The sequence below is a fragment of the Natrix helvetica genome (assembly GCF_964273705.1).
Source record: "Natrix helvetica genome assembly, chromosome: 2".
NCBI classification, from domain to species: domain Eukaryota; kingdom Metazoa; phylum Chordata; class Lepidosauria; order Squamata; family Natricidae; genus Natrix; species Natrix helvetica.
The window spans coordinates 238,617,881-238,630,304 of NC_138552.1; the positions used below are offsets into that span (position 1 = coordinate 238,617,881).

General features: G+C 37.9%; 1 protein-coding gene across 1 annotated transcript in view; it reads right to left on the reverse strand.

Moving 5' to 3' along the window:
* Nucleotides 1-203: 203 nt before the first annotated feature.
* The window catches only part of STUM (stum, mechanosensory transduction mediator homolog), a 43,409-nt gene continuing 31,188 nt past the window's right edge, over nucleotides 204-12,424 (reverse strand). Inside the window, exons 2-3 of the mRNA XM_081945595.1 lie at nucleotides 8,206-8,399; nucleotides 204-1,497 (exon numbers count right to left, since the gene is read on the reverse strand). Coding sequence (XP_081801721.1) covers nucleotides 1,462-1,497; nucleotides 8,206-8,399 — 230 coding nt within the window. The 3' untranslated portion in view covers nucleotides 204-1,461. The remainder of the gene's footprint in view (nucleotides 1,498-8,205; nucleotides 8,400-12,424) is intronic.

A 12,424-nucleotide genomic window follows, 5' to 3' on the forward strand; every position in this document is an offset into this window, starting at 1 on the left:
AATATTTTAAATACAGTGGCATTAATTCAAATCTGGCATTAAAAAAATCGTGACTAATTGTACAATGTTGTTAGCTAGTAAGGTGTGACCACAAAAACCCACAGTTTAGCAGTCATGTACTTGACAGAATTCTTGAGCCTCCTTTATGGTAGTTGACTTCCAGTTCCTGAAAGCATTTTTCCTGAACAGAAAAAAGCATCATGTTGCACTCACAATATTATAAGTTTATTTTACCATTCTGGCAGCATTAATGATTTTCACACAGAGACACCTATTTTTTTCTTTCAAAACAATCTAATGACATTATGGCTGAAAAAGCAAGTGGTCCAAAGTCATCATGGTTGAACAAGGACTGGAATCTGTCTATTAAACTCTTCTCATCATGATCTATAAAGAAACCAATAGTCATAACCAAGAATCTGAATGGATGCTGGTCAAAAATAGTTAAGTTCTTATGAGGTCTTGGAATGTATAAGTAACAACACAACAGAGTTTTGCTCAACAAATTCCACAACAGGACTTTGTTTCTGTTAATGTCAGTAAATTATCAGCCTTATTTCTGTATGTATCTTAAAAGTACTAACTTGTTTTACCTGTAATTAACCCTATGAACACATATACTAGGAAAGGGAGATATCACACCTTTACTGCAGCTCAGCTACAAATACTATCCATCATTTATATGCACATTTCCAAAATACATTAACATTTACTGGCACAGTTTCTTTGAAGGAGCAGAAAAGATATGTCTTTCTTCTTTCATTTTCCATAGTATACAATAAAATGTTCTCCATATTATAATCTCTTAAAACCCAGTCCTCATAGTTAAGAATAAAACATCTGTAAAAAGTAATGGTGGATAATAAAATTTAGCAAAGCCAAATTCTTGCTTCTGGTTAGACAAAGAGTTCACAGCTCCTTTCCAACATTCAGAAGGTAAAAAGTGGCAAAATGCATGAACAGATAAGCAATAGTGACAGGATTTACAAAAGCAGCAAGCAGAATCTTAAATTGGTTGCAGAAAACAGTTATTCAACAAGCACCAAAAAAATCCCACAAGTACGTACACAAGCAGGAAAGTTACAACTTGAACTTTCCTGCACCAAAGAATGCCTTTGGGTGGGGTGAGGGGAAACTCTCTTCAAATGTTTGCTTTGATATATTGCACATTATCTATCAATATTTACTCTGCTTCTTGATATTCACATCAGGGCATTTCCTCAAGAAGTCACAAAGGAGGTGAAATATTTCCATGTTGTTCATCCCATAAGATGGAAAAAATTGCAACTTCTTCAGTGATGTTTTCTCAAATGTTATCTTTCTCCTCAGCGATATCCCTACCTAACAAGTGGCTTTCTCCCACTTTTGGAACGGCTTGCCTGGCATCCTGGCATGTTGACTGTGCCAGTTCAAAAATCCACATGTCAGAGTCTCCATAAGCAGTGTTAGCTGTCCAAGTGATCAGTGAAGGTCACTCTCTGCTGATCTGCACCGCCGCTCTCCTGGATACTCAACCATACACACAAAAGAAAGAAAGAAGATGGGAAGGAAGTTATTGCTGGGCTCCATTGGAATCTCAGTCTCTGGGGAATCCTATCATTATTTTTATTTTATTGGAAATTATTTATTTAAGTCTTAGATTTGCAAAGTATAAATTCAAACATAAAAACAATATTTGATTAAAAACAAGCAGGTGTGCTGATAGATATTAAACTACTATGGCAAAAGGTAAGGATTTCCAACAACTTTACACAATAGTCATTGCTTTTCTGGGCAAAGTGAAAGAATAAGATAATAATTATGTACAAGATTTCCTTGATTTTATTCAGGATACGTATCAGAGTTTTCAGAGAAGGGCACTCAAAAAGTACCCCTCCTCTGCATCCATGGCATAATATATTAAATTAAAACTTCATTTACACTGCCAACAGTATTTCCATTCATTTTCTAAAGGTGTTTTCATATGCTGCTCACTGCATCCTGGGACATAACTACTAGTCTGAAATAGTTGAGTCTCAAGAAGTTGCAAACATTATTTCTCCAAAGTTCCTTACATGTAAATGAGGTTTAAAACATCATGATTAAACTTAAGCACAGCTTAAGGATATTTTTTTTCTGTGATACAAGGAACATCATGTAATAACAGCTGACACATATTTTGCATTCTAGTTTGCATGCTGATAAATCAGGACAGAAGCTCAAAGGGACACTGTATATGTGCTTGGCACATATTCTTCCCTTCAGAATTGCCCTCAATTATTACTCACCTCAAGTAACTACATTTTAATACGACTTATTTGGACACATTTGAATGCAACATTTGACATACAAAAAAACCCACACAGATATTTTATGAAATGGTTGCCCACCTAATTTTTCTGCAGATTTTTTTCTGAGTATGCTTCTAACCCTTGCAATGCAATTAGTTTTTTAAAGCTTAAGCAGTTTGTTTCAAGCTTCATAATATGAAAAATCAAAATTAATTCAGAGATTCAGAAATTGAAACATGTGGATCATGGAATTGTTCTCAGTGATCTCTGGCCAAAGTCTTAAAGATGGGGTTCATGTACATTATGATAGGGTTTGCTTTATCATGGTTTACTGAATAAATAACACTTCTTTGGGTTTAAGCAAAGCTAAAAGTGATGATTTAGTCATATTGGTGGCTTAGTTCACAATATCCTAAGCCCAATACAAACCAATTGCATTATGGTTTAAATTAATAGAAGAATGCAGGCTTAGTTTAGTGTTTAAAACATGTTCCCGGATGAAAAGTGTTTATCTTTAAATTGATTAAATTGTGGGGAGGAATATCAGGAAAAAACATACCTTGTGAAACTTGGTTGATTATTCAGAAGAAGTGAAAGAAACATAAAAGAGAAAAACAAAGCCATAATTATAAGACATTCAAAAAAGAGCAAAATGGAAAAACATAAGTACGGTGATTAGCTACTCTTTGTTTATTAAAGAATGGTATTTTAGAATTGAAGCTTTTTTTATTTTGCAAATCCCTAACTAACAAGAATTTAAATTTGCTTCTAGAATATGCATTGGGTATGCATTGAGGGAATCTGAGAAGGGAAATAATCCTGCAGTTGTAAGGATCAGATCAATTAAAAACTTGACTCAACACAAAAGCAAAAATGATAATATCATGAATAAAACTGTCAACATCACAATGTTTTCAGTTAGTAGAATATGATCATACTTCTTACCCTAAGTACAATTCCTATTGCTATCTTTTCAAAGGAATATTATAGTGCTAAAATGTATTAAAATGGCAATCCAAATGAGGAATTAATGGATTAAATGTGTTATCAAAATATATAGTATTAGTTAGCATAGAGGGGAAAAACTTAACAGAGAACATTAAAGAGTGATAAAACGTCATGTATAGTATAGAGAGGGGGGAAATTCTCCTATATATAAGGAGTTAGCATTAACCTGGTGGAAAGTGATTAAAGGCATATTTTTTCTCATAATTAAAACCATCAAACTTAGAATCACACGATAACAGTCTCCAACTAAGATTATTATAAAAAGGCAACTTCTTAGGATATTAATAAAATATGTCCAGGATCAGAGGAAGTTTGTCTATGGGAAGTAATGACAAGACCCCTTTCATTTCAAATTCAGGCTTTATATATGTCTGAGATGGCACCAATTATATTTATGGACCAACTCTGACAATAGCAGGATATAGGACAAGTAATTCTGCATGCCCTCCTTGGCCCCCAACTTTTGATTCTATTAGTCATGGTATTCTTCCGGACTGGAAGAGTTGGGAATTCTTCCAGACTGGAAGAGTTGGGAATGGAAGGGACTATCCTACAAATAATCCTCAAATTACAACAGCAATTGGGACTGTGACTGCCAGTGTTGAATGATACGGTTTTAAAGTACAATAACATGTGAACAGATAATTTAGCAACACCAATCCCAGCTGTCATCATAACTCCAGAAAGTCATTAAATGGAAACAAGGGAGTCCCAGGCAAGACCACAACAATCAGATTAGGAACACAAATTGAAATAGGGAAGAAAATGGTAAGTGAGCACCTGTCTACCCTAGATGAGTTCAAATCACCAGGACTGGATGGATTACATCCCAGGGTTCTGAAGGAACTAGCAGATGAGATCTCAGAACCACTGAATTATATCTTTCAGAGATCCTGGAACACCGGGGAACTACCAGAGGACTGGAAAAAAGCTGATGTGGTTCCCATCTTCAAAAAAGGGAAAAAATAGATCCAGGAAACTACAGACCTATCAGCCTGACCTCAATACCAGGAAAGATTCTGGAAAAAATAATCAAGCAACGAATTTGCGAACACCTAGAAGCAAACAAAGTAATAGCCAAAAGTCAACATGGATTTGTCAAAAACAGATCATGCCAGACTAATCTTATTGCATTCTTTGATAATGTGACAAAATTAGTGGACCAGAGGAATGCCGTTAATATAGTTTACTTGGACTTCAGTAAGGCTTTTGATAAGGTAGACCATAACCTACTACTAGATAAAGAATGTGGGTTAGACAGCATCACCACCAGATGGATTCGTAACTGGCTGACCAACCACACTCAACGGGTAGTCCTCAATGGAACTGCATCTACATGGAGGGAAGTATGCAGTGGAGTACCCCAAGGCTCTGTTTTAGGCCCAGTACTCTTCAACATCTTCATCAATGATTTGGATGAGGGAATAAATGGAGAACTCATCAAATTTGCAGATGACACCAAGCTGGCAGGAATAGCCAACACTTCAGAAGATAGGCTTAAGATACAGAAGGACCTTGACAAACTTGAACATTGGGCACTATCTAATAAAATGAAATTCAATGGCGAAAAGAGTAAGGTTCTACATTTAGGCAACAAAAATGGAATGCACAGGTACAGTATAGGTGATACCTTGCTCAGTAGTAGTAACTGTGAAAGGGATCTTGAAGTCCTAGTGGACAACCATTTAAATATGAGCCAGCAGTATGCAGCAGCTGCCAAAAAAGCCAACACAGTTCTAGGCTGCATCAACAGAGGGATAGAATCAAGATCACGTGAAGTGTTAATACCACTTTATAATGCCTTGGTAAGGCCACACTTGGAATACTGCATTCAGTTCTGGTCGCCACGATGTAGAAAAGATGTGGAGACTCTAGAAAGAGTGCACAGAAGAGCAACAAAGATGATTAGGGGACTGGAGACTAAAACATATGAAGAACGGTTGCAGGAACTAGGTATGTCTAGCTTAAGAGAAAGAAGGACTAGGGGAGACATGATAGCAGTGTTCCAATATCTCAGGGGCTGCCACAAAGAAGAGGGAGTCAAACTATTCTCCAAGGCACCTGAGGGTAGAACAAGAAGCAATGGGTGGAAACTAATCAAGGAGAGAAGCAACTTAGAACTGAGGAGAAACTTCCTGACAGTTAGAACAATTAATCAGTGGAACAGCTTGCCTCCAGAAGTTGTGAATGCCCCAACACTGGAAGTCTTTAAGAAGATGTTGGATAGCTATTTGTCTGAAATGGTATAGGGTTTCCTGCCTAGGCAGGGGGTTGGACTAGAAGACCTCCAAGGTCCCTTCCAACTCTACTATTGTATTATTATTGTAAGTAGCAGAGGAGGGGTTGCTGGTGAGAGGATGATGTGCAGGTACAACAGGCAGACACTATGTTATGTGGGCAGGATAGCAGGGATGCAGGAGAGCTGGCAGAAGGCTCAGGTGAATTACCAGAGGTTGAAGGTAATGAAATGGAAATTAACTTGGGATGCAGGGCAAAGAAATACAATGCAAGGAATGACCAGATAAGAAAGCGCATAGGCTGCAGCTGTATAGCAAGGTGAAGCAAGAAGCTCAGAAAGGATCCTCCCCGTGTTCTTGGGATGTAAAGGTTAATGGCAGGAAAACTGTTTTTTTTTCCAGATTTGCAAGATTCTATTGCTGTAGCTTCATAATAAAGTAGAATTAGTTCATTTGGCTGTGTTTCCTGTCTAGTCTACTTGGCAAGACTGAAAAGTGGATTCTGGAGAACACGGGTGAGCTAGTAAGGGCTGCAGGTGGATGCCAGGGAGTGTGGGCAAGCTAGCAAGGGATTCCAGTGGGTGATAGGGAACCTGGGCAGGCTGGCAGAAGGCGTGAGCAGGGTGCTGTGAGCAGGCGTGGGCAGGAGGGGGCACTAAGGAATATAATATCTCGGCAATGGGCTCCCTGGAGAAAAAGAGATATGGGCAACTTACTGGACTCTTCTTGTGTGAATCTGACAGAAAAGTTCACAAGTGGCGATCACATGACACAGCTCCCTGCAACAGGCTAATCATGAGCCAGGCTCTCAAGTGCCTGGATTGCAATCATGTGATTGTGGGGATGGCTAGAATTTTAAGGACCAGTTTTAAGTTCATATTTCAGTGTCAACACACAGTAGTTGTTGAATGGGCTGACAACTATCATACTGTAGTTTCCAAGTTTCTCTGGGATTGGGTCCAGTTGTGTTGGGAGGGAAAACATCCTGACACCTGAAACCCTAAGATCTCTTAGGATTCAACACATTCCCCATTCTTATTTAACATCTACATGAGGGTATTATGTGGAATAACCTGGAAATATTGTTAGGGAGTGTCAATATGTTAGTGACATAGTCTATTTCAATCCCAGGCTCATTGGGCAACATTGCCAATATTTTCTCCTAGTGCCTCAAGGATTTTGGATCTGGATACAAAGGAACAGGATCAGGGTCCATCTGTCCAGTCCTTAGGAGACAGGGAAGCAAGAGTCACATGAAATGTCTTCAATTATTGTCAGGAAATAAGGAGCTAGGATATAGAACCTTGGAAACCAAATAAGCAAAATTTCTACCTACATTTAGGAATGAATTCATTAAGGTGGAATCACTGAATTATTGAATCTTTTCCTCCAGATTGTGAAACTGAAGCACTGGCCACCCTTTTCCCCCAGATAAGCCTGACACCGAAACAACCATCTGCTCTTCATTAGTTATGTTTTGAAATACTTTGTTTTCATTCTCAGCACTGATGAGTTTTCTTCACAAGCCTAGCAACACTGAATGGTTGAAGGTGCAAGGACCTTCTGTTTTAGAGATTTTCCAATATTAGTTCTCAATTGCATTGCAGTAACCCAGGCAGAATTTGGGGGGGTTAGTGGCAGCTATGGCCAAGAGAGCTCTCTGCACAAATACATTTGATTAGCCAATTATACTCTTTTCTGATTTGGGAGGCCTTTCTCATAGTCTTTCAAGTTTTAGATATTTTTATTTGTTTGTATTACTACAACGTACTCCAGCTGGGGTTACTCCTGGAAGCTGCAGTTGGAATGAAGCAGTATGAGTAGCTGCAGATGCATACCATTTCACCCATGTGACACCTCTGCTTCACAAGCTGCACTGCTTACCAGTTGGCTTCCAGTTGCAATTCAACATGCTAGTTGGCACCTTCATGAATTGATGTCTAGTTACCTACATGAGTATCTTTTTCTCTCTATGGTTTGTTTGTTTAGTAAATATTGTAGAGTAAGCATGCTCCATATCCCATAGATGAAGGGAGTGTTATCTTATGGGATCCCAGAGACCCACTGTCCTCTGAAAGAGCATTACTTGGGACTCAGTTGCCTTTAGGAAAGCCTTGAAGACCTTGCTTTTTGAAGAATAGGCTCCTTTGTCACCCAGATTATGATATTTGTTAGCCATATAGTTATATTAACATTTCCCTAATGAGAAGCTCTACTGGTACATTGTTTTTTGTTAGGTTTGCTATGTTTGTTTTAATCTGTTTTTATTATATTGCTGCATACTGCCTAGAATTCCTTTGGTAATTGAAATGGCCAAATGGATTTTTTTTTAAAAAAAAGATAAATTGTGATTGCCTTTTGCACCATTTATGGTTACCGGGAGCCAACTGCTTGACCAGTATAGAGGACAAGTATAAAACCAGTAGAATATGAAGGACAATGTTTTAGAAGTCACTCCATGACAAAAGCTGTTCTCTAAATCCTAATTTTGTTTTTGTTCAAAGAAATATTAGGGAAAAAGCGAAGGAAGCATTTTTTTTCTTCAGCTTGTTTCTGCAAACAGATTCCATCAAGTCATCAACTCACACAAAAAAGAGTTTTCAGCTGTTAGAGAATTATTTGATTTAACTAGGACCCACTTCTATCCGCCTTCTCACAAGCTCACTTTAATTCTTAATAATTAGAGTAACAAACAAAAACTTACTGGCAAGAATGACCATGTCCATCCCCCAAAATATACTCATAATCCAGCCAACCATCACAATTGCTGTGAGAATCTGAATCAGAGCTGCTGCAATATTCAACCAGAACACACAACAAATGTGTCTGTCAGGGAGATCCGTCCGGGCTCCACACAAGACTGTGAAAGCTGATACAAATGTCCCTGGAGGAAGGAAGATCAGCATTAAAAACTCAGAAGAAAACAAAGGTCACACATATCACATGAAACACCATCATATAACAGCAATAGAATAACTGGCAGGCACAGCTTCAGAAATGATCTGCATTTGTTTCAAGAGTCATACATAAATAAATAAAAATATCCACCACATTTGAAAACATTTTGCAGCATTTTAATATATTAAAAAGCATATTATTTACTGCTTAGAAAAAGCTTATTATAGGATCCCAGAATAGGAAAGGAATAAATCCACTAAATTTTAGCCTACTCCTCCTACATAGCAAATCACAATCACCATTTCCACAGATCAGCCCACATAATCATTAATATTATTATAGAGGTGCTAATTAAATTCAATAACAGTCCTGGAATATACGTGCTGTTAGGCTATAAGTTGAGCTATAGATTTGTTTGCTTATTTAGTACAGCACACCAGATTTCAGTTTTATTTTCTTTTGATTCATTTCTGAAATTCAGAGTCCATTTTCTAAGACAAGTAGGTTTTGTGGATACTAATGTGGAGAGTAGGCAAGAGTGTAGGCATTACTATTTAAGTATTATCTTGTTTATCACCCAAGTCTGTAAAAACCACTTTTCCACCTTTGTATTACATACCTCCCAAAGACCACGGATGTCCAGAATCAGTTCAGAAGCAAAGCAGGGAGCAGCAGGAATGGGAGAGAGCTGCTAAGACCCAGAAAAGGAACTTAATGTTGAAAGTGGTGGGTACAGAAGAAGAAAGATAAGAGAGTCCTGCAATGCGAGACTTTTCTGGGTTCTGGTTATTTTCCTATTGAATCAATTTGTCTTATTTTCTGCACTGCCATTATTGTATTACTATATTGAATCAGTAGCTACTGAAGCCAAAGAAGGAAATACACCACTCTAAAAGAGAAGTCCTGTTTGCTTTGTACAATGAATTATTCTGAAGCAAGTAAAACAATTAAAATAGAGCATGTGGTCAACCAAATACTGTACAAGTCTCGGTTTTTTAACCACACCAGAATTGTCTCTTATTTGGATGCAGCAAATTCTGAAGGTTAACATAGAACAGCGAAGGCGAACCTTTTTTGGCTCGCGTGCCATAAGTGGGGGGAGCTCAGGGGGGTAGTGTGCGTGCGTGCCGGACTCTTAATGCAATGTGTGACACCCCCCCCAGTGCGCATCGCGCACTACAGACGCAACCTCCCATTTTTTGGATGCTTTTTTTGCCCTCCCCAGGCTCCAGAGGCTTTATAGGAGCCTGGGGAGGGCGAAAACAGCCTCCCCGCCCCCCCGGAAGCCTTCCGGAGGCTTGAGGGACCTTCAGGACGCTTCCCTGAAGCCTCCGGAGCAGTCAAAACAAACTTTTGAGCAAACCGGAAGTGACTTCCGGTTTGCTCGGAGGGTCGTTTTGAGCGCTGCGAAGGCTTGAGGGACCTTCCCTGAAGCCTCCGGAGCAGTCAAAACAACCCTCAGAGCAAACCAGAAGTCAGTTCCCGAACTTCTGGGTTGCCCGTAGAGCCGTTTTTTTGCGCTCCAGAGGCTTCAGGAAAGCTCATGAAGCCTCTGGAGGACCTTCGGGGGGGGCGGGGGAAGGTTCTTTTCGCCCTCCCCAGGCTCCTATAAAGGCTCTGGAGCCTGGGGAGGGCGAAAAATGGCTTTAAAAAAGGGTGAACTCAGCTGGCCAGCGCGCACATGCTGACAGGGCAGCGCCTTGCGTGCCCTGATAAATGGCTCCACGTGCCACCTGTGGCACGTTTGCCATAGGCTCGCCATCACTGACATAGAAGGTTAACATAAAATAAACAACGATTATAATAGGCAATGACAATGCAGAAAATAAGACAAAATCACATTGTAATAACGGTCTAGGTGATTCCACAGGTAGCAGGTTATGGCATTTCATAGAGTAATTTGCTGTATTGTATACCCATATTACTTAGTGTTACTACTGTGGTGACTTGTCAATTAAAACATCTTTCCATTGGTGGGCCAGTTTACAATTCCATAATGTGGAAAGAATGGGTGTCATTCCCTTATTTGTGCTAAAAATGCTTATGAACCAGCATTATTTTTTTAAAAAAAAAACTATAGGCAAGTTTGTAGTATTATTTTGCAGAATAATTTTCTACTGAAGCACTAATTAAATGTGGGTAAAATGTGGCAGTTGAGAATTAAACTTTTTGAATTTTTGATTTAGAATTTAACTCAAAATTTACTTGATCATTCAGATATGTTTTTGACTCATAGGGGACAAATGGCAAAGAGAAGACAACTGTGAGTTCCTTGGAACCTCTTCATATAAGGACAGGATGGGAGATCAATCACACAAACTCTGGATGATACCTCCTCACAAGCCAATCACAGGACAGAGGTTTTCTATGAATTGGAGCACTGGGAGACAAAGGATTGCTCACAATTGCAGAGGAGCCTTTTCATTGCAAACCTTACTTTTTAATCACTTTTGGAAGTTTCCTATTAACTTTAAAGCTGTTAGGGACCCTCAGAATAAAAAAGGTTCAAATATCTTCATTGATGAGTTTATTTTAAGCTTTGGACAAAAGAAAAACTATTTATATGCTTAAAGAAACTGAAAGAGAGAGTAAAAAGCTATAAAGAGAAAATTATTAGATTTTACTATTATTAAGGTGACCAACCGTCCTCCTTTAGGGAGGACAGTCCTTCTTTTGTAAGTTCTGTCCTCCCTTGAAAAGTGTCCTCCTACATGTCCTCCTTTTCAAGATTTGAAGGCTAATCTGTTGCGCGTTATGTGACATATTTTATTAAACAGTTTTTAATGGTGGTTTTTTTTTACTTCATCGCAAGTATATTGAACAGATATTGAATCTTGTGTTGAATTTTTATCTAAAGAAATGCTAGACATTAAAATAGACGACAATTGTCTCTTTGAAGAAATTAGAAGACTGAATGTATATTTAAATTCTGAAAAATTAATACAATGGGAAAATCAACATGTTGAAATTGATAAAAGATGGGTGGATATTTTCAGCCATTTCAAAAATGAACATATTCCATGTGAACATTTATTTATACTTGTTCAATTTACGTTGTGCTGCCCTGGAACTAATGCAGCAGTTGAAGGAGTTTTTTTCAATTGCCAATGATTTTTCGACAAGTGAGAAATCGAGATTGAATGTTGATACTCTAGCTGCAGCACTTGCCGTAAAATTCAATATGAAGGAGATTTCTTGTTCAGATATTTCCAATATATTGTTAGAAGATGATACATTGACAAAAATATTAATTCAATGGAAAAGTACTCATTTAAATAATAATTAACAGGCATGTAAGCATAATTGCAATATAAAACATTGCAAATGTTTTCATTATGCATATATCATATTTTAGTGTATTATTGTTGCAATGAATAAAATATTTCTTTTATTTACGATATATTTTTTCCAATTTATTTGTCCTCCTTTTCATTGTAAAAAAGTTGGTCACCTTAGCATTTTGGACAATAGAACATGTTTTGTCCTCCTTTTCATTGTAAAAAAGTTGGTCACCTTACTATTATAATCAATATTCTTAATAAAACTATATATAAATATACTATTTTGAAATTCAATATGTAAAACTGGAGTTACCAGGGAAACTTCTGGTTTGACAACTTCTCCATGTTCCATAATGGAATAAAAATGGCAAAAGAAATCCGAAACAGGTTAATCTGCTTCTATAATGGGATGAGTACATCAAAACATGAAAATCAAAATCAAAATTTCAAAAACTAGAAAATGAATAGATTTATTCTACCCCTAATTTCTAAGGAACCCCAGAACCAGAGAATGTCAAACATTGACAGTTTGCTTTTCCACCCTTTTAAAGGAGGAAAAGTCCTTTAAAAAGTCTTGACACAATTAAAAGCCTTTAAAAAAAAAAGCTCCTAAATTTGTCTACCCACTAAGTGTCATTGTTCTTAATGTTCTCCTCCCTCCAAGTTACATGGATCTCAGCCCACAAACTGCTGAGGATAATGTAACAAGTCACGGGGAGGCTTTGTTAAA